Below are 24,973 nucleotides of genomic sequence, written 5' to 3' on the forward strand. Positions count from 1 at the left end.
ACCTACCGCAAACATCTATATAGTATTACATAATTTTCTAGATATACGGACATAAGTATATGTGTGTCTCAGTGTCTGAACGCTTCTAATTTCTAAAATTCTAACTTACTATATAAGGAGACCAAAGAAACAAATAAATTATACAATTTCGAGTGCTGTGGAAATTAGTTTTGTCTTTAACCTAATAATATTTATTTATTTAATTATATTACTGCAAATACGCACGACTTATTTATTTTTTGAAACATTTTGTTTAATTAATTTAGAGCATACGCCAATGATAGAGCTTTTATTATATAGCCTAACTACCGCTTAACAACCACCCTACCATAAATTTCTACTTGCGTTGTTTGTTTGTTCCTAGTAATAAGAATCCACTTTACAATATTGTATCACGAAATTTCATTTTAATATACACGAATAGTCTATATTTATAGGCAGGCACGGTCATAATTGTAAGGAATTTGTTCTTTTCAATTATGGAATCATCGTATATATACAAATAGATAGTAGATGATTGTTCTAAAAGTCATGCGTGGTCGGTATATATACTAAACTTTTTTACTAGATTTAACTTACCACTAGATTTTAACCTTTGGTACTTATATTCAGGTGCTATTAAGAGCAGCTTCATTGGTTTGATACCGTATGGGTATGCTAAATATAATACTTTAATTATTTTATAATTTTTAAATTTAAATTAATTTAAAAATGAATAACCAAGCTAAGTATGAGAAACCTATTATCAGTCGTTTCTCATTGTGTTTCTGGCCTTCTCTCCTCTTCTCTCTTCCTTTTTTTTTATAAATATTTAAATGCTGAGAGATTTACCTACATGGAGCTGCTGACTCTAAAGACCCCAATTTCCTGTAGTGAGAATAAAATTAACCAGCTCTTTCCTTGGTCGACCCTTGGTCTTTTAGCTTCAGACTCAGCATTCGGGTTTTTACATCCTAACTTATTGTGTCATTTTTTCTTGCAATTCGAGCATGTTATGATACGTTTGTCTCGCCTTAACTTGGTCTTGGTACTCTTTAGGCATGACTGATTCCAACTCAGCGTTGGTGATTACGGTAGCGAAAGTTTGCAGAAACAGACAATTACGGTTTCAAGCATTGATAAATTGAATGATTGATTTAGCGGTTGAAAATAAATGTGTCTACACGAGATTTATGAATAGTTGATTAGCGAGTGCGATAGCGGTTAAATAAAAAATTCCCAAAATGAATATAATTTACAATTATAAAAAGTATTAAAAAACACAAAAATATATTTATAAAAAAATTATATAAGATTTTAAGCTTTTATTTTTTCCATTTTAAAAGTTTTTTTATAGGTTTCTATGTACAATTTATATTAATTTAATAGTTTATGACTATTAAAAATACTGCAATATATTTTTCTATTGGTTGAATATTTGTAAATAAGAAAATATTTCTTGTTTTTTAATTTTGTGTCTTTAGCTAAAAAAATTTACATAATAGGAGAAGAAGTACAAAAGAATAACATAATTACTAAAGAGACATAAATAATTATTCAAAAAAGAAACAAATAAAACTTATGATGAAACACAAATTATTATTCATATTTAAATATTTAAAGAGGATGATTAGTGTTTAGAGTTAATATGAATACATATAAAGTTATATATATATATATTGGATTTGTTTTTTTGTGTGATTTTTTCTTTCTTTTTTAACTTCCCGCTAACGACCGCAAACGCAAATAGTCGCGGAAAAGAGCTTTGGAATTTGACGATTTTGGGCGACTTAGAGCGGTAAAAAGCGATTTCTTTGATGAATTCCAATCTCTACCAACTGCAACAAATCGGGAAAGCCAATTATCAACACCTTACAAGAAGTTTCATTAACCAATCAATTTCAGGAATCGCCTTAAATACATCTATGTCTACTTCACTTTCATTTTTGTCAGCATCTCATTCTTTTTCGTCAATGTGGTGTTAGCTTCTGCATCCTTGTAAATAGAAGGACGAGGGGACAAAGCGTTAAAGAGCATTTTCAGTAAGGAGAGATTCCTACCGTCTCTCAAATATACTATTTTAATATTAATTATTTAGTTTAGTTCTTTATTTAAATTTTCTTAAAAAAATATAGTCTTTCATGGGGTTTTTAAAATTTCTCATTTGTGAATTGATTGTCACTTCTCACTATTTCTCACTCTTACTTTTTATTATTTTTAATGGGTAAAAACTCTTTTGATAACTCACCACTGCACATGGCCTACAAAATCGATTTTCTCTTCTATTTGTATAACGATATTGTTTGCACGCTAACAGTCTTTTAACGTCGTTAAGAGGTATGTTAACATGTGTGTGAATTTGGCTTATTAGAAAAGTTCATACTTCTTTTGGCAAAAACTCATAAATTCAGGATTTAAATGACCATTTTCTCTTTTAGTTTTTAACTTAGAACTCATTTTCATTTTGATATAGTTTTATAAGTTATTAGTTGTTAATCCTAAATTTAAATTTATCAGTATCATTTGCATAAATAAATTCATCTATATTTTTTATTATTTACCACCAAAAAGGATTTTAAATATTAAAAAGGAACTACAAATTTAATGATATCTTACATATTAATATTACTTATATCAAACTAGTAACCTCATATATTTGTAGAATTTTGAGAAAAATCTTAACGGTAAAATAATTAAATATATATCTATAAATCAATCAAATATCATAATTTTGACATTATTAATTTATTCAGAAAATTACTGCATAGGTTTCTGGTTTCGATGAAGCATTTATAAATTTGCACATGAGAAAAGAGAAGATAAAGAATAATATACAAATAAAAAAAAAAGATATAAGAAGAAGAAAAGTGTTTATTTAGAGCATCTCCAATATATATCTATATTATACAGGAATATACAAGATTTCCAGTATCCCCCACCCCACAAAACTACAGAATGTACGTAGGTTATGGATGTCTAGTGTTTCTTGAAACGAGTGAAACTCATTCATTAGCTTCATCCTTGCTCAGGAAAGTGACAGCTCAAGCAGTCCTATACAACATTTGGCGTCAACGAAACAATGTCCTTCACAACTCCAAGCGTGTGGCTCCTCAAGATATATTCAAGAAGATTAATCGTGATATCTTCGCAACATCATCTCTTCGAGAAAGTGTAGGAAGCGTTGGCGAAAGCTCATGCTTCTTTGGATTCGATAGTAACTCTCAAATCTTTCACAACTCTTTGGTAACCTTATTTTATTTTATTTTGGCTTGGCTACTATCGTTAGGTAACACTTTTTTTTGTAAAACCTGAAACTTCATTATTAATAATGATATATACATGATTAGCAGAAAAAAAGAAAAGAAGATGATGTTTTTCAATAACCCCATGTTGAATATGAAAAAAATAACACTACATCTCAATGTGCTTTGTCTGTTTTTCAAAAACCAAATTATTAGCAATGTGGGCATGAATGATCATAGAGAGATTGGAAAAATCCATCGGTGAGCGAAGTATCGAGAAACTTGGAAAACTAGCTCACCACCGTGCTTATTTCAGAACGTCAAAAGTATTTAGAACTTAGAAACATTATTGGAAGACGATATGTGAAAACCAAGAGGGGCTTTGTATATATTCACTTCTTCATCAAGGTTTCCATGAGGGAAAATATTATAAACATTCATTTAGTATAATTTTCAATTATGCGTTGTAGCCACTTGAACAAAAATATGTATATACACTATTTTAGCAATCAGAGAGAAATGTCTCATTGTAATCAATGTCGGAATATATGTCTTGACAATTTCGATACATGACAAGATATATGTCTTATTAGACCGCCCAAGTGACTTGAGTCATCAGTCGCAAATTTAATCTTGAAGATCCATTTACATTCAAGAGCTTTATTGTCTAATAGATAACACTTCCAAATAATATCCAAGTACTATAGTATTATTCAATCATCTGTTAATGTCAATCCTTTACCGCGTCATTAAACCACCTAGGATCCCAAAAAATTGCGACAGCTGCGAGAAAAGTTCGATAAGAATATGAGATATGCAACTGGCCAGAATCAACATATTCAACAACCATAATACTAATACTCAGCTAATGAGAGAATAAATCAAAAGCGGGCACTCAATGCGATTCAGTTACGCACTTAGACTCTCTTTAAACAAAAAAAAAAAAAAAAAAAAAAAACTGATTTGTGTCTTGTTTTTTTTTGACTTGAACGAGAGTCGGAGGTAGTAGTCATCATCATCCAAATGCAGAAAGAAAAACATAATCACGAAAAGCAAATTCATTAGGAGCAGAATTATGCGCTTCAATCACCCTATCATGTATTTATTAACTAAATTAAAAAAAAAAGAAAAATACCCTAAAATAACACACAAAAAAAAGCGATATAAAAAAAATTTAACAATGCTTTTGTCGGACAGTGATACTTTTTTAATTTTTTCCCCCTTGGTGGCCACAGCTTGGCAACTGGTATTTATTTGCTTCTCCATTTTTTTCCAATAAAAGTCCATTTTATAAACTATTATTAAAAAAAGGTTAATTATACTAAATAGAACACACACAAAAATGGAGACTCTCAAATCTCAGTTTCCCACTTGAATGAATCTAACAAACAAAAACAAGTCAAGACGACAATTGAAGGATTTTGGCAAAAAAAAGTAAAAAAAAAAAAAAAAAAAAAAAAAAAAAAAAAAAAAAAAAAATAAGAAGAGCTCTCAACGACACCATTTTGTATCTTCCTCTTCGTCTTCGTCTTCGTCTTAAAAAAGATAGCAACAATCGAAGAAGAGCTCGAGATGGGCCACCACCTCCACCACCACGACGGTGGCGATGGCGTCCCTCAACATGTCAATAGCCCTCGCTTCTCCGGTCCCATGACCCGCCGTGCTCAATCCTTCAAACGCGGCGGTTCTGGAGGTTCTAGCCACGTCGGCGGTGTCAGTGGTGTTGTTGATAACAGCAGCAGCGGCGGCAGCAGCAACAACAACACCTCCTCCACCTTGAGAGTTCATCACGAGATCGATCTGCCTCTTAATTCACCTAGATCAGAGATTGTTTCCGGCTCGGGCTCAGATCCGAGTGGTGGATTCCTCGATTCTGCTGTCAATAGGAAGCATCAGACGTATGGTCAGTTGAGGGAGAGAGTTGTGAAAGGCTTGTTGAGGAAGCCGATGGGATCCGTCGTTTCGGATTTTAGCTTGAAGGAGAGGAAGAAGCTTGGTCATTGGATGTTTTTTGCTTTCTGTGCTGTTTGTTTGTTTATGGGTGTTTTCAAGATTTGTGCTACTGGTTGGCTTGGATCTGCTATTGATGGCGCTGCTTCCGATCAGGTAATAGAGAACCCTGCTTAGCTCACATTTCTGATGCTAGTAGTGTTTAGATTGTTTCTTTACTTGAACATTTGTTGATTCCGGCTTAGGAAGGTCTTGTTTATGACTTTGTTGTAAATTGCGTTTTTTTATATGTGTTTGGCTTTCTGTTTCTGTTTCTACATATTGGTAAATTGCGTTTTGATGTTGCCCAAATGTGGATGTGTGTTTTCCATCTTGAGTGAGGGCTGCTTGCTTAGAATCTTTACATTTGTTGATGTTAGTAGTGTTGAACGTGTCTCTCTGGTTGAAATTTGTGGTTTGGAAGATGGGAGAAGAAGGCTTTAAACATCTTACATGACTTTGGTAATTCTTTATAGGATTTATCCAACTCAATCCCCCGAGTAAATCTACTTGATCATAGCTCACATGATTATATCTATAAAGATGGAGGGAATGATGTTGATCCCACTTTGGTTATGGTTGCTTCAGACGTGGTGGGTGACCAAAACAGTGTAGTTGAAGTAAGTCTTATCTCTGTGTATCATCTATTCTTTCACTGCTTCATTGGGCATAAGTTGATTAATTTGCAGCTTCATTCCCTACTCTCGTAAATCTTGCTACTGAAATCTTGCTCTATTCTTCATTCAGTATTCAGGTGTTTGGGCAAAACCTGACAGTGGAAATTTCTCGCAGTGCATTGACAGTTCAAGGAGTCGCAAAAGTATGCAATAGAAACTGTTAGTCCTGTTAGTAGCTTAGCAAAATCTTTTTTTTTTTTTTGTCTTCTTTAAGTTCTGACCATATTAGTACGTATTCTCTCTGCAGAGTTAGGTGCTATTACGAATGGCTACCTTCTTATAAATGCTAATGGAGGACTAAACCAAATGAGATTTGGGGTCAGGCTTTTGTGTTTTCTCATCGTTTCTCTAGTTATCTTCTGTTTATAAGTTCTAGGCTGATGCGTTTAACTATTTTAGAATGCAGATATGTGATATGGTTGCAGTGGCTAAAATTATGAAGGCAACTTTGGTGCTTCCCTCACTTGACCACAGCTCATACTGGGCAGATGACAGGCTAGTTCCTGACTTTATCAAGAAATTTGATTATTCTCATGCCCTTACGAAGCACGTAACTTGTTAAGCACTCTGTATACTTCACCTAATTAAACAATTAAATAAGTCATTGTTCTTAGCATACTAAAGATAAATAATTAAAGCTCTACCATAGTCATGATAGGTGACTTTCAGTTGGTTTTATTATCTTCTCTTTAGCTGATTTCCTTGTATCACCGAGTTTGCAGTGGCTTTAAAGATCTATTTGATTGGCAACACTTCATTGAGGAATTGAAGGATGATATTCACATAGTTGAGTCGCTGCCACCAGAATTAGCCGGAACCGAGCCTTTCGTCAAAACACCCATATCGTGGTCTAAGGTCAAGATTGCTTTCTTGCTATTTGGTTACATCGGGGTCCTCTGGTTCACTAGCTTTTGCATACAACTGTTTTCAAGAAGACCCTCAGTAATTAAAAAAAAATTCCTTTTTACAGGTTGGTTACTACAAGAAAGAGGTCCTTCCGTTGTTGAAACAGCATATCGTAATGTACTTAACCCACACAGATTCCCGGCTCGCTAATAATGACCTACCTGATTCTGTACAAAAGCTTCGTTGCCGAGTAAATTATAAAGCTTTGAAATATTCAGCTCCAATAGAGGAACTGGGAAACATTCTAGTTTCTAGAATGAGGGAGAACAGAGGTCCATACCTAGCTCTTCATTTAAGGCAAGTAGCTTTCTCTATTTCTCTATTTGTCAATTCGTATTTACTGACATTGGCCGTATGCCAGTGTATTTAGATAGATCTAGATGCAAGTCCAGTTTGAATGTGCTTGGTGTATAGCTCATGCAGAGACACTGAGTAATCCCGATAAAGTTTGGTTTTATTATAAGCATATTATCCTCTACAGGTATGAGAAGGATATGCTGGCTTTCACAGGCTGCAGTCACAGTTTGACAGCTGAAGAAGACGAAGAATTACGGCAAATGAGATATGAGGTTAGTCACTGGAAGGAAAAAGAAATAAATGGAACAGAGAGAAGATTGCAAGGTGGTTGTCCCTTGACTCCGAGGGAAACCTCGCTTTTGCTGAGGGCTTTAGAATTCCCATCCAGCTCCCGGATTTACCTCGTAGCTGGTGAAGCTTATGGAAATGGAAGCATGGATCCCCTCAACACAGATTTCCCCAACATTTTCTCACATTCAACTCTTGCCACCAAAGAAGAGCTGAGTCCGTTTAGTAATCACCAGAACATGTTGGCTGGTTTGGATTATATTGTTGCACTTCAGAGTGAGGTATTTCTCTACACATATGATGGGAACATGGCGAAAGCGGTTCAAGGTCACAGGCGATTCGAGAACTTCAAAAAGACCATAAATCCAGACAAGTAAATTCTCCCATATACTGTCTGTACCTGCTCCAGGTTGTAGTAATTTTTTTGTATCATTTTTGTTCACATATTCTTTTTCGATGCAGGATGAACTTTGTGAAACTTGTTGATTCATTGGATGAGGGGCGAATATCTTGGAAAAAGTTTAGTTCCAAAGTGAAAAAGCTGCACAAAGACCGACATGGAGCTCCATATAACAGAGAGTCAGGGGAGTTCCCAAAGCTGGAAGAGAGTTTTTATGCAAATCCTCTTCCGGGGTGTATATGCGAGACTAAAGAAGAAGAGGATAGGATGCGACGGACATAAACATGAGCAGATACTTCTGGTAATATTTTTTAGTAGCCTGAGTTTACAGTTAGCAAAAAAAAAAAAAGATGAAGGGGACTATGATTTTTTTGCCTCCTGAAACTAGAGAGGGTGATTGATTACCAAAGCTCAAAGATTGAGCAATTGGTTTCAAAGAGAGACAACTTAAAGAAACGACGGGGACAGTAACTTACTGGAATCTTTTGTAAGAGAAACCCCCCGCTGAAACGTTCACGGTTCATCCTCAGTCAAATTATACGGACAAAGCTTGGCCATGGAGATTTGTGGAAGTGGGTAAACTATAGGATTCATTATTTGTAACACTACAATTGTCATTGTTTTTTTGCCTTAAATCGAATCAACTTTATGTTCTTTTATACGCATTAATAACATAGAATATAATGTATTGCTGCAAGTATCTTTTTTCCAGCTGTTGATGAAAGTGTTGTTATCTTTTTCCAGCAGCTTACGTTTTAGAGAGATCGGTCAACCAACCTCATGGTTTTACAAGTTGCAAATGCAAGACTGCTTGATCGAGAGACTGTTAAACAGTTTCTTGGACTTTCATGAAACATACAACATCTACTCACCGCATCATGCATGTTAGTGAGCTGAGAAACTACGGTTCAGCGCATACGTTAGCCAAATTATCCATTTTAAAAAAGTAAATTTGTAGTAATAAAAAGAAAAAAAATGTTAGTGATTTTTTTGTTTCATCATTAAAGTAAAGTGCAATGTGAAGAATGGATTTTTCAAAGTAATATGAGACATTAGTTTTTTTTTTGTTAAAAGGCTTTCAATTTAAATAGCAAAAGGGTACATAAAAATTGTTTACAGGGCCTAAGCCCATTATAATGCTCAACAGGAACTCACTAATTCAAAGAACCAGAACTTGAACCAAGTTAGAATAGAACCAAGAGTTAGAATCGAACCAGAGATTTGGTTGAGTAAATAACTGCCCATCCTCCAAGCCACCCTCAATTATTACTCGAATACAACCAACAAAAAATAGTAGAAAGTGAAGAGGTAGGGTTTGAGATCGCATCTTGAGAGAAGTCACTTTCATGCCGCCGTTTAAGAGAGTCCAGCGAACCAGAGATGGAGGAGGTCTAAGGAGAGTTGAGGGTTAGAGTCTCTAAGGCTCGAAGCTTTGTTCCGGATCATCAAGTCAAGTTGTCTAAGAAGAAGATCAGAGGATTTGAAGGCGTTTCGATGGAATCGATGATTCCTCTCAGTCCAGATCGTGTAGATCACCGCTTGCCAAGCTATCAAGAGAAGTTTCTGAGCTACCTTGTCGATTCTACAAAGAGTGAGGTTGCTTAGAGTCGTTGACCAGTTGTTCGAAGAAGGGGAGAAAGCACATCGCCTCGCTGTTGGTTCCCATATCGACCAGCTGTAAGGACATTCAAAGAAGAGATGGTCTCGTGATTCAGGCAAGCCTGCACAAAGGAGACAGAAGGGGTCCACCCGCAAGCCCCAGTTTAGCAGTCGGTCTCTCGTCGGGCAGCGATTCAACACAAAAAGCCAGGTTAGAAAGGAATGCTTCGGGATACGTCCTGAAAACCAAACCACCCTGTACCAAGGGACATCAGGGTGACTCTCCCTTAAAGCAGAACAGATGGAGCATGTATTGTGTCGATCCCTACTTTGGCCATCGAGCCACCAGTTGTAAGAGTCTGGTTCTTCTGTTAAGGTGATTGTAGATAGGACAATGTGCAGATTCACCTGCGCTTCTGATCTTGCAGGAGGTAAAACCCACATCCCCTGTCTCCAAAGGTCAGCTAGAGTAGCTCCTCTGCGAATACCAACTTGATAAAGCCCATCCTCCTGAAGGTACGTCGTCATCTGTCCTAGACTGCTCCAGTTATCAGTCCAAAATTGACATGATTTTCCATTTCCTAGTTTAACCTTGATCCACGGATAAAACTCTGCTCTTATCTTTAACAGTTTGTTTGCTAACCAGGAATTTCTGTTGCTAGGCTTACGAGTCCAGAAGGAACTCAAGTTTCCAGCCAGAATTTCTTGCCTGAACCACGCTACCCAAACCGAGCCAGATCGAAAGAAGAGCAACCAGATTAGTTTGATCATACACGCCTTGTTCCAGTTAGATAAGTCCCTAACACCCAGTCCCCCTTCCTTCTTGTCCAGTACAATCGTTTCCCATGCCACTCTTGCGGAATGATGACCTTCTGTTGTTCCCTTCCAGAGAAACGCACTAGAAAGAGAGTTAAGCATCCTTATGCATTGCTTCGGGAGGACAAAGCTTGAGCACCAGAAGTTTGATATGCCAGCACTCACCGAGTTCAACATTTGCAATCTACCAGCAAAAGATAGGGACTTCGTAGACCAAGCATTGAAACAGCCCTTCACCTTTTGAATTAGCGGTGCACAATCAAGTAAGCTCAACTTTTTCGTACACAAAGGGACTCCTAAGTATCTTATGGGGAGTTGACCATGCGTAAGACCAGTCATGCTCACTATATGAACTATTTCAGATGAGGAGAGACTTGAGGTGAAGAAACTAGTTTTGGGGAGACTGATTGCTAGTCCAGAAACTTCCTCAAACTCCTTGAGAACTCGGAGGACACCGTGCACTGAGGAGACCAAACCTTCAACAAATATAAGAAGATCATCCGCAAAGCAAAGGTGAGTTAGTTTCATTTCTTTACACCTATGATGGTACTGGATTTTGCCTTCCTCTGCCGCTTTATCTAAACAAGCTGATAGACAATTCATTGCAAGGACAAAGAGATAAGGCGAGAGCGGATCCCTTTGGCGCAGCCCCCTAAGACCTTTGAAGTAACCATGAACATTTCCATTAAAACCAACCGAGAAAGACGGTGTACATATGCAAGCCTTAAGCCATTGAAGGTATTGCTCTGGTACTTCAATTCCTCTTAAGCAACTAAAAATAAACTCCCATCTCACTGTATCGAAAGCCTTAGCTATATCCACTTTGATAGTGATACGTTTCAAACCATTCGATTTTTGATAACCATTGACTAGTTCAGCTGCTAAAAGAGTATTTTCTACCAATAATCTTCCAGGGATAAAAGTTGTTTGATTCTTCTGCACCAAGTCTGGGAGAATGGGCTTCAGCCTCGCAACTAGTAACTTAGAGACTACTTTGTATAAGGTGTTGAGGCAAGAGATAGGACGGAAATCTGAGACAAGCGAAGCACCAGGAACCTTGGGAACCATTGCCAGAATGGTAGCATTAACCGCAGATGGGAGAAATGATATGCGGAAGAAGCAGAGAATGCTAAGAGTAACTTCAGGGCCCAGTATGTTCCAAGAAGTTTTATAGAATGCTGAAGTAAAGCCATCCGGACCAGGTGCTTTGTTATCTTTAAGCTTGAAAATTACCTTCCTTATCTCCGCAGCAGTGGGAATCTTTGTCATAGTTTGCTTCAATTCAGGTGAGCAACGGTAAGTGAGCAGAGTTCGAAACCAGTGGATAGGGGCGACAACTTGTGGAAGAATAGCAGGCGCGAGGAGGGTTTTGAAATGGTTTACTGCCAGCAAGCTCATTTCCAGAGGATCATCAACTATAGTTCCCGAGGGGGTGGAGAACGATCGTATAGCATTAAAAGCGTTCCTCATCTGCATAATACGATGAAAGTAGGTAGTATTCAAATCTCCCTCTTTAAGCCAGTTAATTCTGGACCTTTGCCTGAAATATGCTTCTTCAATGTTTCGTAGAAACTCCCATCTTGAATGTAACTCTTTCTCTTGTTGAAACAGGTCTCGAGAGGGGTCTGTCAAGGCTTGTACCTGCACAGTATGCAACAAACTGTTAGTCTCTCGCACTCTATTCTGTATATCGGAAAAGTTCTCTCGAGAAAGTGTTTTTAATTCTCTCTTTAATATTTTTTGTTTTGCACTCAAGGTGGACAAACAGGGTTCCTGCGAAGATATGCTTCCAGCCTGATTCCATGCAGTACCAACCGTTTCAAGGAAGTTTGGGTGCTTGGTTAGAAAATTGAAGAATTTGAAAGGTTTTGTTCCAGCTGAAGGAAGAGGGGCAAAAAGGTTAAGGCAGCTTGGGGAATGGTCTGAGATATCTGGAGCCAAGAATGAGACTGCACTATCTGGGTAAGAGGAAAGCCAGTGGTTGTTAGCCAGAACATGATCAAGCTTCTTTGCTATGGGGTTTAATGGATTTTTATTTGTCTAGGTGAATAGAGGGCCAGAGAAACGCAAGTCAAACATCTCAAGCTGCAGCAGACACTCACGAAGCTCCGTCATACGAGAGGTGAAGTGGTTAACTGATTGAGTAGAGTGTTCCGCTGGATGAATGATTTGGTTAAAGTCTCCACAGAGGATCCAAGGGGTGGCATCAAGGGAAAGATTCTGATGAAGCCTCAGCAGTTCACACCAAAGGTCAGTTCGATCCCCACTGGTATTTGGTGCATATATGAAGGTATAGTAGAAGCGATGACCACCTAGAACTGAGATTTCACAGGTGATTAGGTGAGTAGACTGATGCAGAATGGAGACTGCAGCCGGATCTTTCCAAATAACCACAATCCTACCATCCTCATGTGAGTTGTGATTGGAGGCAAAGTTCCAACCAGGTAAGGCCTTATTCATAACACGGTTCAAGTTTGGTTCTTTAATATGAGTTTCTAAAAGAGCTCCAAAAAGTGGCTTATGAGTAGCAAGCCAAGTAGCTAAAGGCCGATGCTTATCCGTATCATTAAACCCACAGATATTCCAACAAAAAGATTTTATATACATGGGGAACAAAAGAGGGTTACTGACTTAGAGGAGTTCCTCCTGAAGGTGGAGGATTTTCCCAGTGGAAGTGTCTTGAAGTTTTAGGGTTGGTGAGTCAATAACCATGTAAGAGGTAGGGTCAGCTGAAGATGAAGAGGGGGGAGGAGGATGAGGATTAGGTGGGGGCGATGGTAAAAGAGGGTTATGAAGTTGAGGGCTACTGGGGGGAAGTGCTAACACATCATAAGGATTGTGAGTAGCAATTTTATTAGGAGGGGAGGAAGGTGAAGATTTAGGCTTTGTTTGTTTTTTCATAGACCGGGGTTTAGGTGCAGGGATTTTGAGACTTGTATGGGGCTGAGTAGCAGTAGCTAACGGGACAGAAGAGAGAGAGGCACTAGCAGAGCCAACTGAATGTACCAGAGCTTCACCGACAAGCTCCAGATTAGAGCCTTTTGAACTACCTGCCTCTTCAGCAACCGAAAGCTGATTAGAATCAAGCTTTCCTTTTCACTTCTTGTCAGCAACAGGGTCCGATGGTAGGTCTTTTGTTTGTTTCTCCTGTGTCCATGATGGCGTTACTAAAGGACAGTAGCGAATAACATGTCCTATTTCTTTGCAGTTGGAACAAGTGGGGGGGACCCAAGGATACTCAACTTCAATAGAGATAACCTCACCATTCTCTCTTTCTATTTCAACAGAGGAAGACAGAGGCTCATTCAAGTTCCTTTCTACCTTGACATGAGCAACAGATAAGCTTACTAGATTTTTTGTAAACTCATCCATTTCCTTAGGTTCACCAACCAACCCAGCAACTAAACTTATTCCTTTATGATGCATCAGGTCAAATGGCATACCCTTGAGGTGAGCCCAAATGGGAATTGCATCAAGATCCATACTCTCTCCTCCTGAAGAATCCCATTGAGCCACAAGGAACATACACTCACCAATATACCACATCTTCTTCTCAAGAACTTTTTTCCTCAAGTACTCATTAGGGACTCGCACCAACATAGTGTTGCTTGCATGATTAAGGTGAATCTCAAGCCTTTTTCCTCTACCCCAAATGTGAGTGAGTACACTTTGGATATGCTTATACGTTGGTAGTCTACCTTTAAACCGCCCAATGATAAAATCTTTATGTATGTCAGCTCCTTCCTGGAAGACTGAGTCGGGAATGCAGACACGAGGCTTACCAGCAGGAGAGAAACCAATTGGAGCCAGTCTAGTAAGTGACCTATCTTCAGTTATTTTCAACTTCTGCGCTAAAGTTGTTGAAGGGTTACTAGAGGTAACAGGAGATTTGAGGGTTTGCTGATGAACAAAGTTTACAGGCTTTGCAGCAATTGGAACTGATACGGGAAAGGGTTGAGGGGGAAGAGAGGCAGGGGAAGGGTCGGAGATGGCTTGAGATGGGGAGGCTAAAAGAGAAGGGGCTAAAAGAGGGGCAGTGATAGTTTGGGAAGTGGCAATTGGGGTTGGGAGTGGCTTCTCCACTAGAGATTTGCTACCTTCGACTTGCTGCGATAGTGCTGAAGAACCCGCTACCGTAGTCAAAGCCGGAGATAGCATCGCTTCTGACAGTATAACAGAGTGTGCAGCCACTTCACCTGCTTGCGAGGGGGTACGATCTCTAACTCTAGTGATGAATTGACAAGCTACCTTTGGTGGAGGAGTTCCAAGGAGCCCATCAGTTTGAGCCACAGCTTTTGCTACAGTACCAACAGATCTAGGGATTTGCCCCAAATTTTTATAGTAAGAGTCGAGAATTGCCTGAGCCTGAGGATTAACCACCACAGGAGTAGATTTTTGTTGCGCAGGGAGTGCCAAGATAGTTCTTTCAGGATCCACAAAGTCAGATTGGGTTGGGGAAGTAGAAGCTGGAGAGGGAGAGATAGGGGAGAGGGGGGGAAAGTCAGAAAGGGATGGGAAGGGAGGATGGTCTGGAGGGTCAGGAGGAAATGGGGGAGGACGATTGGAACTAACTTCAACCAAAGTTGAAGAAGGAATCAGGTCGGAAGGACGCTCGCTATGAGACATTAGTTACACAAGAGATTCATCCCTTTATATTGCATCAGAGTCTTTGTGCTGTGCAGACTACATCGAAATCCCTTTCCCTTAAACTCTTGCCCCATGGGCGTAGACTGCACATGAATATTTAGCCCACCATACAATATCATGTAGTCAAAATGGCAACGAAAGTTTGTAATTTATTTTTAAAAGTCAAGAAAAATTTAGGCTTTGAATGGTTGAATAGTATGCTCCAGACCGGACTAAAATTGGACTAGTCCGCACTTAATTTACCATTCACCATTGCGTACCATTATGCAACAATGCATACTAAAAATCTTCATACTAGTACGCATTTCAGCATACAACTCCATACCATTATAAATTCACTGTTGGTCTGCATTTTTCATTTCACTCCTCAAAAGATCCATACCATTATAAATTCCATACTAGTTTGCTCCATACTACCGTCTAATATATTGCATACCAAAATATTGGTATGCATAGTCCGATTTACACCATATTGTACAACCATTCAAACCCTTAGACATTTAATGCACCAGAAGATTTTTTTTTTATTTTTTTAATTACTTTTTGTATATGTTTTTCTGATATTGTATTGAAAAATTGAATTGATATGTTTTGGTTACTCTGAATAGAAAATGAACTGTTCAATTTTTTTTTTGCATTTTTATTTTATTTATTGAATGACTATTCATCTATTGTTATTGTATTTTCATTTAAATAGATGTCAGAAGCTCTATGGGAAAATTCTGGTTCAGTTTTATGTTTTCTTATGGAGAATTAGAATATAGAGATAAATTAAGTAAACAATGAATAGTTTTTTTTGTTCCTGGTGAAAAGACTGTTTTATATATGATATGGATAAAAACTTTTATGTTTAGGGTGAACATTCTATTTTTTTTGAAAAATACTTAGGTTCACCCCTAGGGGTGAAACTTTGTATTCACCCCCTCTCCTCTCAACCAATCAGAATGTTCTATCTAATATTTTATTTAAAAAATAAATCAAAATTGAATTAATAAGCAAAACTAATTAAGGAAACAAATTCTGTATACTTTTATTTAAAGAAAGATAAAAATTGGCTTAGTTTAGATTTTACAATTAAACGAGGTTATATGTCGGTTTGAGTTTATAAATGAGAATAATTAGGGTTTAGATTTTATAATGAAAACAAAATTATATGTCGGTTTGGGTTTACAAATGAGGTGGTTAGGGTTTATATTTTACAATTAAACGAGGTTATATATCGGTATGGGTTTATAAATGAGAATTAGAGTTTATATTTTATAATTAAAACGAAATTATATGTTTGTTTGGGTTTACAAATGAGGTGGTTATGGTTTAGATTTTACAATTAGAACAAAATTATAGGTCGGTTTGGGTTTACAAATGAGATAGTTAGGGTTCAGATTTTACAATTAGAACGAAATTATATGTCTGTTTGGGTTTACAAATGAGATGATAAAGATTTAGATTTTATAATTAGAACAAAATTATATGTCGGTTTGGGTTTACAAATGAGATGGTTAGGGTTTAGATTTTACCATTAAAACAAAATTATATATCGGTTGGGTTTATAAAAGAGCAGTTTAAGTTTCTAATTTTATAATAATGTACACATATTTTATTTCTTTATTTTATAAAGGGGTGAATGAACCCAAGTATTGTCCAATTTTTTTTTTTTTTTTTTTACGTTCTAATTATTTTAACAATTTTGATCTTTTTAGTTAGCTCCAAAGACATTCACAAGTTCATATCGGATGACACCTTTTTTGCTAGGGGTTTCTTAAATTTTTTTGCTAAATGGGGTTTCTTAAATTCATTACAGTTCAGGACTTTAACCCTAAAAAACTGAAGCTCCCCAGATTTATTAACCTATTAATTAGTATTTAGTGTTGGTCAAATTAACAGAACTGAAAGTATAAAAAGACCCAAACCTAATGTGTTAAAAAAATCCAAATCAAATATTTCCAGTATCTATATGAATCTTAAACTCTATAACCGAGAAAATCAAAAACGACCTGAATTTGTATGTCCATCCTCACAACCGAAGTTTTTTGAGAAAAGTAAGTTATAAGAAATTAAAAACTTAAGAAGTATCTCTCAGTTTGAAACCAAAAAAAAAAGAAAAAATTACACCAAGTCTAAAAGTTAGTTAATACTATAAAATTCCACTCAATTAGCAAACTCTATATATCAACTCTCTCGTCGAAACTTGAACCCCGATTTAGGATTCATAAAAGTTGCAAAAGGATGTAGCGTCATTTCGTGGGACCAAGCAAATGTCAACAACTCAGAGTGAAGAATTCCCTTTTCTTCCCCAACGCGCTCACAAATACTTTCCACATCAACTGCTTTCGTTTCATATATCGTTGGAAAGTTTCCACTTCAAACCAAATATAGTTTTTTATACCCTAAATTTTTTTAAAAAAGATGACACAATCAGGTATTCTAGAAGCTTGACTCACTCGCCTATTGCAAATTCCACCAAATCATTTTTTTTTTGAACGAAACTTCTGTGATCTTCACAACTATTTCCTCTTTTTTCTTGGATAATAAATAGTGAGTGCAACTCTCTTCCACCATTTTTTATATTCATAATCACTTTATGGGTGTCTTAACATTAAATTTATAGACATTCTCATTTTTAGAGGTCTAAAAATTTGAAGACACTCCTACTTTAATTTTCATTGCTTTTGTTCTTTTAAATTTAAAGACACTCCCAAAAAAAATAACTAATGGTGGTGCTCTTAAAATGTTTCTTAAGTTCATCTCTAACTTTCTATTCAAGAAAAATCGTTTTAGAACATTGGCTCGTTACTCTAATAACTTCTTTGAGAAGGAGTATAATGAACTTCTTTACTCCAATAACTTCTTTGAGAAGGAGTGTAATGAAACTTCTTGATCTAGCTATCCAAATGTTTTCAAATTTGTTTGGTCAACCATTAAGATTCGGTTAGTGACATTTTAAGGACATTAATATAAACTACCAAACTACATAACTAGTTTGATTGTTTTCGGCTATTTTTTGTTTTCGACTATTTTTTCTTTTCTGAAATCACTCAATTAATGAATTTTTACTATTCTAATTTATCACTGTATGAAAAGGTATTATATGATTGTATTCAAAATTCTAATAGGAAAACGGGTAAACATGTCAATTTCTTCTCTCCCTTTTAGCCGTCCACTCACGACTATGATGAACTCACTCGTCTAAAACATTAAATTACATGACAATGTCAAAGCGCTGTTAAAACTTGAGAAAGGAGTATAAAAACTCCACCTCAAGAAGTCGTCGTCCTCTTTCTCTAATAAACTATTATTCCTCAAAATAGAAAACACTTGTTTTTTGCCTTTTAGGTAAGAAATGTTCTTTGGAAAAGAAAAAACATAGTTGTTAGTAAATATGAATTAGGAAAATATTAGTTAAAGTCTTGGTCCTCTTTTCTTCGACTACTTTAAAAGCTCTTTCTCCCATTACAAACCAAACCCATTACGAAAAAAAAAAAACAAAACAAAACACCTCTCCAAGAACAAAACAATGGCGGTGAAGAAGAAATCTTCTTGGAGATGTTTAATGGTTTCTTGTTTCCAAGATCAAGACATCATAAATTATCCCAAAAAGGCAAAGAAAAATGATGGTGAAGGTGTGATAACCAAACAGAAATCGTTTCTTGGATTGTCGATTCTAGACATAAGCGATCCGAGTTCAACCACCTTGTCTGAAGATCTTTCAATCTCTCTTGCTGGCTCTGATCTCCACGTGTTCACACAAGCAGAGCTCAAAGTCATAACACAAAGCTTCTCTTCTAGTAACTTCCTTGGTGAAGGTGGGTTTGGTCCGGTTCACAAAGGGTTCATCGACGACAAGCTCCGTCCTGGTCTTAAGGCTCAGCCCGTTGCCGTTAAACTTCTTGATCTTGATGGCCTTCAAGGTCACCGTGAGTGGATGGTTCGTACATACATCTCCGTAGCTAAATCCTCTGTTTGTGATACAAGATGATGAGTCTAAATATCTAATCTTTTGGGGGTAAACTTTTTCAGACGGAGGTTATGTGTCTAGGCAAACTAAAGCACCCGAATCTGGTGAAGCTGATCGGATATTGCTGCGAGGAAGAACATAGACTTCTCGTTTATGAGTTCATGCCTCGTGGAAGTTTAGAGTCTCAACTCTTCAGAAGTGAGTTGACTTTTTATATTTTGTTATCAACTATCAAATCATATGATCTATTCCTTTCAAGAACAAGAACTGATGAAAATGGTTTGCAGGGTGTTCCCTACCGCTGCCTTGGTCAACGAGGTTAAAGATCGCTTACGAGGCTGCAAAGGGTCTACAGTTTCTCCATGAAGCCGAGAAGCCTGTCATCTATCGCGATTTCAAGGCCTCCAATATCTTGTTAGATTCTGTAAGCAAACAAGTCTCAAACTTCTTCTTTATTGATCTTAAGGGTTTAGAATGCTTACACGTAACTAGACATTTTCCATCAAATATGTTTGTAGAGTACTAATTCTCGAAAGCGGTATTAAACAAATATATATATATATATATCTTTACCATATAAATTTACATAATATGGACATATTTGTATCCACAAATTGTGAATGGTGAAGGAAAAGGGTCTTGGCCGCAAGTTCCATCCATGACCACCGTTCAAAAGTCTAATTGTTGGATTTGACTAAAGGTTTTGATCTTTTTTATATTTTGTGCAGGATTACACAGCAAAGCTCTCGGACTTCGGGCTAGCAAAAGACGGACCACAAGGGGATGCAACACATGTGTCAACACGGGTGATGGGCACACAAGGGTACGCGGCACCAGAGTACATAATGACAGGTCATTTAACGGCTAGGAGTGACGTGTACAGCTTTGGGGTAGTGTTACTTGAGCTGTTGACGGGTAGGAGATCGGTGGACAAAAAGAGATCCTCAAGGGAACAAAGTCTCGTTGACTGGGCTCGTCCAATGCTCAACGACGCACGTAAACTCGGGAGAATAATGGACCCGAGGCTCGAAGATCAGTACTCCGAGACCGGAGCACGAAAGGCAGCAACTCTAGCTTACCAATGCCTAAGATACCGACCGAAGACAAGGCCAGACATCAGCACGGTTGTCTCAGTTCTCCAAGACATCAAAGATTACAACGATGATATTCCCATTGGGACATTCACTTACACGGTCCCTACTAAGCCAAGCCGTGAAGTTAAAGAGATTACAATTCTCCAAAACTACGACAAGCCTCGCAACGTTCAAAAGAGTGATCAACAACAAAAGTTCCGGTCGCCCGCACATACTGTACGAAACCACCGGATAACTTTGAGAAATGGATTGAACTCACCAATGCGTAATGAGGCTGGAGGGGAACGGTACTGAACTACTGATTGTTTAAACCCATTCATTAAAAAAAAAAATTAATACATAAAATGTAAATAGTAATTATATATTTCTACCTTCAAAGAAAAGAAAAAAAAAGTATTCTAGAATAGGTTTTGTCTAGATGGGTATTTTTTTCGTGAGTTTTAAATTTGTTTTTTTTTTCTTTTGGTTTGAATCAATCAAAAGCAAGCAAAATCGTTACATAAAAAACTGTTCTTGTTTTATTCTCTATACAAGTTTTGTCACAACTTTGGTCTAAGAAGTTACAAAAATAAACATTTGGTCGTAAGATAGACGCGTTATAATAGATCACCCGTTTCTGTCCTCTCTTTTTCTTTAATGCTATATTCTATTCATCCACGTCTCTAGTAGCTGTAATTTAATAAAGTCCGTCCAAAATTACAATCATTATGTCTGTAATGCATGACACGAACCTATATGACTTGCACATTGTTCATTTTTTTATTGTAAGTTTTCAGAATCACTTTGTTTTACTTTATATTCTTTTTGTACTGTTGGAGTTGGTGCAATGCAACATAGCAAACAACAACCAAACTGATATAAACGGTTAGGAGGTGAGGGCAAGCATCATCTCTGTGTGCAAGCATCATGCTTCATGCATATGCAAACACTAGCAACCAACTCGTATCACTGTATCAGAGCAACTTATTATTTTTGCAATGCCAACCACCAAAGATTGAAGTTAATCATTCTTATTTTTGGAAAACGAGAATGATTCTTCACTTTCGATTTTTTAAGGTTATATATAGGACATTCTACAAATGAAACCTTAGAAAAAAAACTAAAAATCTGATCATTCTCAATATTGGAGATCAAATCTTGCAGAAGCTCACCAACTACTAAACCTTAACTCATACTTTGAAAGGCCATACATGTCAAAGTATCTCCCTAAATGTGATTATCTTACGCTAAGTTTCTATACTTGAACTTAAAAGTTAATCAAGTTAACAAATGAAAATATTGATGAATTTGAAGATAGTTTCTTATTTGACGATAATGATGAGGTTCACGGCCAACTAATTTAGTTTGATCATCGACACTTGCAAATGTAACATGATCAAAGGAGGAGCTAACTAAAATGGGTCAAAAGAAAGAAACTTCAGAAAGGTCTCTGATGGGCAAAGAGAGAGAGAGCCAGATGACTTGAACACAAACAAAGGTCTCAGATCTAAATCATTCTGTAAAAAAGGTCATTACAATAAAACTGAAAAAAGTTTGCTTGGCATCATTTCTGAAGAGTCAAAAGACTCGGATGCTCTGACAAGTGACAAACCTTACACTGCTTTTTTTTTTTTTTTCGAAGTTTGCTGGGTTGACTAAGTGAATTAAAATAGGGAAGGACAACCAAACGAAAGATCGATAGAGAGTGATCACTCAGCTGAATATCTGAGAAAGCAAAGCAACTTAAAGTAACTCAGTGCTTGTTTCACTAACTCCATCAGTCTCGTTCACTAATGGCTGTCAAATGCTCATCAATCTCCTCTGTTGTCAATGCACGGAATAGCGGATTCTCAGCTCTCACCACTCCAACCTATCATTCCACCAACCGGTTTGATAAGATATATCAACAACAAAATGAATAATGACTACTGCAATCTGTACATGATGTTTTTCCATTTTAAAATTTGGGTATTACGAGAAGAGTTTTATATACCTCAATCTCAGTAGCCTTGAAGTCTTCTTGAAGAACAGATTGCAAAGCGGATATGGCAGTCTAAGAAAGTACACAAAACACAAAGTGAGGAACAATGTGCATTTGGTACATGCATATACAATAATAATCGATTTGTAAATTACACTTTAAAAACGGTACCCTTACACAGGGAACATCAAAACTATTCACCCGGAAAATGAACATATGCTCTACCATATTAGAACATAAACAGGCAAAAATGTCAAAGTTAATGCAAATAATCACCTGCACGGTTTCATCAAATGTGAAAGCTGGGTTTTCTTTCATTTTCTTCTCCAAGAAATTGACTGCTTCTTGTTCCTTCATACCAGCACTAGTTGCCTGCACGAATATCGATTTCGTATTTATTAGCTGCTTCTCAGATTACATAGGACTTCAACATGAAAAATCCACGGAAGAGAGAATAAAATTGTGTATATTCTCTAGAGATCTTAGTCATATGGTCCATAAGACTCATGCTTCACCTGTATGCAATTATGTCATTGAATAGGTACACAAAACGTGACACATTTTTGTTTCGACCTACGATCTACCAGTATCTAAAACTATAAATGATTACGTTGCTTAAAAACCTAAATACATTCAAGATTTCTGAAAAGTCGTTAAGATCAGCGAGAGAAAGACAAAATTGAAAAAGTTTCCTCTATTCTTCTCTGTAAATCTTCAATGAAAACAACCCAAGGAAAACCAGATACAAATAACCAAAGTGAAAGTTAGGCTATGTTATAGAGTCCCCAAACTATCCCAAAGCCCAAAAGGCTTACAACAAATAACCCAAATGACCAAAAGCTTCTGCAGTTATGACAACCTCTTATTATACTATTTACACTTATGCTTATTATCACAAAGACTTATAGACTGAGGCATTTTCTTCTATGTTAATCACAAGCAGTAAGTAGTGTTCAGTGCGTGTCAATATGCTTGTAAGAACATGCTATTCAGATAGGTTATCAAAATCTTGATGCAGCCAGCAAAAGCAATGAAAACAGCAAGTATGAGAAGACAAGTTTAGTTAAAGCATAAACTAAGAGTGATAATACCTTGTGACCGTAAAAATGTCCAGCTGGGTCACATTTGTAAAGTAAGGGACCATTCTCTTCATCAACGCCCAATACCATAGCAACTTCATATTTCATAAAGAGAGACAACAATTACAATCGTTTTGTCAAACTAATAGGATTCATCAAAATATGAAGGCGATGTAATAAGCAATTAAAACAAATGTACGAAACTAATGTATAACTTTGTCATAAGAAAAGAAAGAGATAGCAAGCTTACCAACTCCAAGGGGTCTCATGTAAGCATGTTGAGTGTAGACCTGTGACTTGTCTGCGATCCTGTAAGCAAGATAGTTATTTATCAGCAACCTCAGTTAAAGGACATTTATCACAGGAGAGCTAGATAAACTATAAGCCAGCCTCCACTAAGAAGCTAAGAATCGCGTAAGAGAGGAACAGGTCAATTAACAACTATAATACCATTTAGCGAGAATGTCGACAGGCATCTCGTATCCATAAGTGAAGCGAAACTCAGCTGCTTCATTCCTTGCTTGTTGGACCAAAGACCTTGCATCAGCTGAACATATAAAAATTTCACATTTTAAATCTACCAATGCAGAAAGGATCATGAACTCTAAAACTTTGAAGGAGATACAAACCTGTAATGCCAGTAGCAACCAATCCAATGTACTTGGTGATCGGAAACAGATGTGTAACACTAGACTGATCTAAAAGCTTGTCCTGTAGCAACCCCCAAAAAAAACGTTAAAGATAACTAAAAACCCTAATGGGTGAGATCTGCCAACAGATCCTAAACCTACTCAAAACCTATAACTCACACAACGGTTCAATTCATTGTATCGGCGGCGATAAAAGATGCAACTTTTTTGCAAACCCTAAAGACGAGAGAGAGAGAGAGAGAGAGAGAGAGAGAGAGAGAGAGAGAGAGAGAGAGAAGAAGTGACTCACCGGAACTTTCTTCTGGGTAACGACGCAAACGGAATCTTTCCCACGAACTCCGATAGAAGTGATACCAGATGTTTTCACGGCCTTGAAGGCATACTCTGCTCTCAAACCAAAAAATTGTATTCAGCGTTTTTTTTTTTCGAAGGTACAAAAAAAAAAAGAAGGGATTGAATCGTTTTCGAGTAATACTGACCAACTTGAAAGAGACGACCTTCAGGAGAAAAGATAGTGATGTGACGATCGTAGCCAGCCCCGCTTCCTCTACTCATCTTCTTCGATTCGATTCGATTCGATTCGGGGTTTGGGTTTTCTTCTGCAGTGAATCGGAGATTTGATTTTGATAATAACAAAAAAGGAACGGAATTGAAATCTTCCTGTCTTTCTCTTCAAGACAGAAGGAAAAAAAAAAAAAAAGAATTGTCCAGGGTCTTTTCCCATTTTGCCCCTTTGTTAGTCTTTTTATTTACTCTTTTGCCACTTATGATTTAAGTTCTTCAAGGAGGAAATATGGGCTTTTTCTTTTTAACGGAAATGGGGTTTGGGCTTTTTTCATACCTTCAGGCGTAAGAGTGATCGATTACGTTATATATATATTGCAATCATGTGCTAAAGTTTCACTCTCTCTTTTTATTTATTGGTTCACTAAGCAATACAATTAAAAAAATTATTTATTTTAAATCACAAATAAAATATATTTAATCATGACACTTAACTTACATTTTAATATAAAACTGAAATTATATAAATTATGCATTAACTCTAAATCTCCACTCAAGTGTATTAAACCACATATGTAATAAGTTAGAATTGTAACTCCTATCTATAATTCTCCACTACTTAATTGTATTAAAACACATAATAAATTCATATTGTAACTAATATTTTTCTAAATATAATTTTACATCACTTATATTCCTATAAATACTCATTCTCTCATTCTTTCATTCTCCCATCCTCTTCAACTATATCTCAAATCTTTTTTTTTTGTGTATTTTGTTGTTATTGTTGTATGGTTTAAAAAAAATCAAATCAAGTATTATTGTAAAAGCTTAATTCTAAATTATATTTTTGGAGTTTTAAAAGGTTAAAAATCAAATCAAGTATCATTG

The 24,973-nt window shown here is 36.7% G+C and overlaps 3 protein-coding genes across 4 annotated transcripts; 2 read left to right on the forward strand and 1 right to left on the reverse strand.

The window, feature by feature from the left end:
• Positions 1 to 4,539: 4,539 nt before the first annotated feature.
• Positions 4,540 to 8,475, forward strand: LOC104719261 (O-fucosyltransferase 35). Of its 2 annotated transcripts, none has more exons than XM_010437138.3 (9): positions 4,540 to 5,327; positions 5,687 to 5,830; positions 5,958 to 6,030; positions 6,135 to 6,205; positions 6,294 to 6,382; positions 6,610 to 6,742; positions 6,858 to 7,090; positions 7,275 to 7,751; positions 7,841 to 8,475. In XM_010437138.3, exons 1-9 carry the CDS (start codon positions 4,794 to 4,796, stop codon positions 8,058 to 8,060), a joined length of 1,974 nt encoding a protein of 657 aa, XP_010435440.1. In that variant the 5' UTR covers positions 4,540 to 4,793; the 3' UTR covers positions 8,061 to 8,475. The 2 variants fall into 2 exon arrangements, with proteins under 2 accessions (XP_010435440.1, XP_087325108.1); XM_087468982.1 differs by having other exon boundaries at positions 4,623 to 5,327; positions 5,958 to 6,046.
• Positions 8,476 to 18,110: 9,635 nt separating this feature from the next.
• LOC104719262 (serine/threonine-protein kinase PBL13-like) lies at positions 18,111 to 20,293 on the forward strand. Its single transcript, XM_010437140.3, has 4 exons — positions 18,111 to 18,765; positions 18,858 to 18,993; positions 19,083 to 19,219; positions 19,524 to 20,293. The coding sequence occupies exons 1-4, from the start codon at positions 18,355 to 18,357 to the stop codon at positions 20,181 to 20,183; spliced, it is 1,344 nt and encodes a 447-aa protein (XP_010435442.1). The 5' UTR covers positions 18,111 to 18,354; the 3' UTR covers positions 20,184 to 20,293.
• Positions 20,294 to 21,350: 1,057 nt separating this feature from the next.
• Positions 21,351 to 24,316, reverse strand: LOC104719263 (proteasome subunit alpha type-6-A). The gene is made up of 9 exons (XM_087468983.1): positions 24,058 to 24,316; positions 23,868 to 23,962; positions 23,558 to 23,639; positions 23,379 to 23,475; positions 23,179 to 23,237; positions 22,941 to 23,023; positions 22,126 to 22,221; positions 21,862 to 21,921; positions 21,351 to 21,738 (listed from the first exon to the last, which is right to left on the reverse strand). Exons 1-9 carry the CDS (start codon positions 24,131 to 24,133, stop codon positions 21,646 to 21,648), a joined length of 741 nt encoding a protein of 246 aa, XP_087325109.1. The 5' UTR covers positions 24,134 to 24,316; the 3' UTR covers positions 21,351 to 21,645.
• Between the last annotated feature and the right edge of the window lie 657 nt (positions 24,317 to 24,973).

This window comes from Camelina sativa, chromosome 10 (assembly GCF_030686135.1).
Source record: "Camelina sativa cultivar CO46 ecotype springtype chromosome 10, ASM3068613v1".
Classification (NCBI taxonomy): Eukaryota; Viridiplantae; Streptophyta; class Magnoliopsida; order Brassicales; family Brassicaceae; genus Camelina; species Camelina sativa.